This window comes from Protobothrops mucrosquamatus, unplaced genomic scaffold (genome assembly GCF_001527695.2).
Source record: "Protobothrops mucrosquamatus isolate PMUCROS unplaced genomic scaffold, P.Mucros_1.0 scaffold_199, whole genome shotgun sequence".
NCBI classification, from domain to species: domain Eukaryota; kingdom Metazoa; phylum Chordata; class Lepidosauria; order Squamata; family Viperidae; genus Protobothrops; species Protobothrops mucrosquamatus.
The window spans coordinates 1078544-1083511 of NW_015386275.1; the positions used below are offsets into that span (position 1 = coordinate 1078544).

General features: G+C 35.9%; 1 protein-coding gene across 1 annotated transcript in view; it reads right to left on the reverse strand.

Moving 5' to 3' along the window:
• COL6A1 (collagen type VI alpha 1 chain) overlaps nucleotides 1–4968 on the reverse strand; it is a 76156-nt gene that overhangs the window by 61997 nt on the left and 9191 nt on the right. Inside the window, exon 4 of the mRNA XM_015825540.1 lies at nucleotides 696–855. Within this exon, the coding sequence (XP_015681026.1) occupies nucleotides 696–855 (160 nt within the window). The remainder of the gene's footprint in view (nucleotides 1–695; nucleotides 856–4968) is intronic.

Consider the following 4968-nt stretch of genomic DNA (forward strand, 5'->3'; position numbering starts at 1 on the left):
ACCTCCCCCTCCGATACCAAATCATAAATGAGGGGGGCTTTATTAACCGTGGACCTGGCGTTACACAACATCAGCCGAAAGCCCAGGCCCTGAGATCCTAAACCCCCTAGGTTGCAAGAAGAGCCATGGGGGCCGGAGCGCGCCACAGCTCGTAAACAGCGGGTGCGCCCTCCCCTAGTGTGATATGGCCCTCTGCTCCTGCCATATCTACCCCTCCCATACACAGTCTTAATGGAATTGCCCTCTATTAGGCAGACCCTCCCCCCCTCCCCAATTCCAGGACCTACGCCCACCTTGCCGAGGCCTTCAGCCGGCCTGGGAGAATTAACTTCAGTTTAAATTAGAACCAATATATTTTTAGGAAATACTGCACAAAGAGGACAGCATCTCTGATTATTATATTCAAGTTTTAGAGCACGGATGTCAAACTCACGACGTCACGTGACGTGATGTATCGTAACTTTTTTCCCATTACTAGCAATGGGGTGGGTGTGGTTTTGGCATGACGCATCTGGCCCACAGGCTGGCAGTTTGACACCCCTGGTTTAGAGCAAAGGGTGCCACCTCTGTGGTTGGCCACAGTATGCAAAATCATAGGAATAAGCTTATCTCCAAAGCAAGAGCTGTCCCTGGACTATCTATTTATTGACAGTGATTGCTCTAATATCGTCCATGTGTTTTCATACTTTTCATACCAGATGGTCTGGAGATACAGCAACAGCAAACACTTTGATCCCCTGGTGCTTTGCTTCATTGGCAGCATCTTCCAGTCCCCCACAGGGCTCTTTGTAACCTTCTAAGGGATGTCCATCTGTCACCACAATAAGATACTTATTTTCCCTATGATGAGATCCGCTGAAAAAAATAAAACCAGCCAATGAAGAACAAACCATATTAAATAAGTGTACACTCTCATCACATCACAATCCTAAATGGTTGCTCTGGAGTTTTGTCTTTTCTTCTAGTGTATTATGCTGTCCTGAGTTGAGAGACAAAGACAGACACAGAAACATAGAGTCAGAAAGAGAAGGCAAAAGTGGGATAAAAATACAACAACAACAATAACCATGTTAATGATAATATCTGCTAATATATCAGTAAAGTCTTAAGGCTAAAAGGGTTTCTACCTTATAAATCAGAAAACTAGTACAGGTAGTTGGGGATGGGAGGTATCAATGGAGACAAAAAAAGGACTACCTGGGAAAGACAAGGTTCAAATCTATGGACTGAAGTGGATCCTTACTGTGCTATAACTTTGTTTGCCCTGAAGAATAAAACCTTCAGAAGTCATGTGGCGCTCAGTACAGAGGTGGAAGTCTCAATGAAACATTTTAAGTAAGTAGAGTTCATATTTAAAAGTCTACCTGAATGCTATTTTAATCTGATTTTGCAGCATGAGAAAATATATACTAGTACTCAGTTGCAAAAGTACATGCATATACTTAGTATTGATATAGTTCTTCATTTCATTGAAATCTCAGTTACCACTATTTTGTAGTACTATTACAGATATGTCTAGTTGCATAAAGTCACCTAATAAATGATAATCATTTATTTCCAAAGATATTTTAAGTATCTGAGGATTTCCTGCTTGTTTCAACCAGTTCTTCCAATAAAAAACCAAGTCATCTGCAAATGCTTGTAGTTTTCATCTTTTATCTCCAGGCCTTTAATTTCTATATCTTGTCTGATGTTTCTATTCAATACTTCCAGTGTTAGTATAAATACTAATAGAGATAGTGGACATCTCTGTCTTGTGCCTTTTTTAATGTCAAAGTTTTCTGTAAAATCTCCATTTACAATTATTTTGGCTATTTGTTTATAATAAATTGTTTTAATTACATTTATAAAGTTTTCTCCAAAGTCCATTTCCTCTAGTTGCTGAAACATAAATTGCCAGTTTACATTGTCAAACGCTTTCTGTGCATCAAGAAATATTAAAGCCATCTGTTTTCCTGGATGAATTTCACAGTACTCTAACACATCTAGAATCATTCTTAAATTATTTTGTATCTGTCTTTTAGGTAGAAAGCCATTTTGGTCTGTATGTATAAATTCGGTCAGAAATTTCTTTAGTCTTTCTGCTATTATTGAAGTGAAAATTTTATAATCTATATTTAATAACGATATTGTCTATAGTTTTTTTATTTACGTTAGATCAGAGTCTTCTTTGGGTATTAAGGTAATACTGGCTTCAGTCCATGTATTTGGTATTTTAGCCTCCAAAAGTATTTCATTGCACAGTTCTTTCAATATTGGGCTTAGTATATCTTGTAATGATTTATAAAGCATTAAACTTATGGAGAAAATAGAAAAATTTGGAAAAGTGGCAGGGTTGAAAATAAACAGAGAAAAGATTAAAGTGCTAACAAAAAATCTTAACAGAAAAACAAAAAAACCATCTAACAAAAAAACTCAAATCTTTAAATAGTTACAAAAGTTAAATATTTGGGAATTTATTTACCAGCAAGATGTACAACAATAAAAGAAGATAATTATGTAAGATTGCTAAAACAAATAAAATTGGACTTGGAAAAGTGGAAAAACTTACAACTTTCAATGTTGGGGAGAATAGCAACAGTGAAAATGAATATCTTACCAAAAATACTCTTTCTATTCCAAATGATACCTGTAAGACTGGGAAAAGTCTTTTTTGATGAACTAAATACAGTAATATTGAAATTTATCTGGCAAGGAAAAAAAACTAGAATCAGACTGAAAATGCTACAAGAAGTGAAAGAAAGTGCCGGACTGGATGTTATACTACCAAGCAACTATATTAACATGGCTTAAAGAATGGATAATGCTTAGAGATAAAAGACTATTATACCTAGAGGGGCATGACCTACAAATTGGTTGGCATGCCTTTCTGTGGTATGGGAAGAATAAAATTCATAGATACTTTCAAAACCATCTTATAAGAAATGCACTTATTTTAGAATGGGGAAAAAATAAAAGCAAAAATTTATATCAAGATACCTGGATGGCTTTCAACAATGGAAGCATTTGCTTACCCAAATTTAATTAATTACGACAAAGGTGTGACCTATAAAGATATTTTGGACAATGAAGGGAAATTGAAAGACAGACAAGACTTACAAGAACAAGGTATTGGTCTATCATGGTGGCCATACTTGCAAATCCAAACGAGATATGAAAAAGATGTTAAAACAATGGGATATTATAAAGAACAGACAGAATTTGACCAGATACTGTTAAAAACAGACGAAAAACTGATTAAGAAACTCTATAAATATCTGTTAAGCTTAAAGATGGAGGAAGAACAAGTAAAAGAAACAATGATAACATGGGAAAAGAACTTTGGACATAATATAGAATTAGAAAAGTGGCAAAAGTTATGGGAAAGAAATGCTAAATTAACGAAAGTAGTGGCATATAAAGAAAACTTATATAAAATGTTTTACAGATGGCATTTAACACCAATGAGATTAGCAAAAATGTTTAAAAATACTTCAAAAAAGTGTTGGAAATGCAAACAAAAACCAGGTACTTATTACCATGTCTGGTGGACATGCCCTAAAGCTAAAAGATTTTGGTCAAAAATACATTTATGGTTGGAGAAAATGACTAAAAAACAAATAGACTTTAAGCCAGAATTATTTTTGTTAGGAATAATAGGAGCAAATTATGACAAAGACTGTATATATTTAATTTTACACATACTAACTGCAGCAAGAATTGTATTTGTCCTACATTGGAAAAATGAAAATTTACCAACTGAAGAAGAATTAATTAAGAACATTTTAGAGTGTGCAGAAATGGATAGATTGGCTTTAAAGATAAAAGAGAAAGAAGACTCAGTGTATTTTAGAACATGGGATAATTTTTATCAATGGCTAGAAAAACAAGTTAGAGAGAAAGGAATGTGATATGTAACACTGAATACATACTAGTAAGAAGACTATTAAGCAATTAATTAACATATTGTTTATGATAATTAATTACTACTCATTGTTTCTTTTTAAATACATGTACCCAGACAACATGCTGTTTGTTAAATATTAAGAATTTTATTTTAAAAAAATCCTAATCCTAACCCCAACCCCAATTCTACGCGTCCAGGGAGGGGGAGCAGGACGGGAGGCAGCGGCTCCCGGCCGCCGCCCCCATCGCGTCCTCAGCTTATATAAAGGAGTAAAATAGAATACCCATATTTTCTGGCGTATAAGACGACCGGGCGTATAAGACGACCCCCGACTTTTGAAAAGATTTTCAGGGTTTAGAAAGTCGTCTTATATGCCGGAAAATACGGTATTTGTCCTTGGTCTAATATTACTTATCTTAATGATTTGACTTTCTTTTATTTGGGGAAGAGTAATCTATTTTGGTTTTCTATTTTGGTTTTCTACTACAAAATTGTGCATAATTTAACAAAACGTTATAATTTTCTGAAAGTTGTAGAAGTATCAGGAGTGCATAAAATTGTTACTATATATATATATATGTGTGTGTGTGTGTGTGTGTGTGTGTGTGTTTTCTGAGGTTTTCGCGGGTGTTTGTATGTAGGTCTTTGGTCATTCGGGTTCTCTCCCGCGTAGAATTAGAAGTGTCTTGGCGACGTTTCGACGGAGTCACATTCGTCATCTTCAGGCTGGTGTCTTCAGCTTCGTGCTTCTGGGAGCACGAAGCTACTCCCAGAAGCACTACTCCCAGAAGCACAAAGCTGAAGACACCAGCCTGAAGATGACGAATGTGACTTCGTCGAAACGTCGCCAAGACACTTCTAATTCTACGCGGGAGAAAACCTGAATAACTAAAGACCTACATACAAACACCCGCGAAAACCTCAGAGAATATATATATATATGTAGGTCTTTAGTTATTCGGGTTTTCTCCCGCGTAGAATTAAAAGTACCTTGGCGACGTTTCGACGAAGTCACATTCGTCATCTTCAGGCTGGTGTCTTCAGCTTCGTGCTTCTAAGAGTGTGTGTGTGTGTGTGTGTGT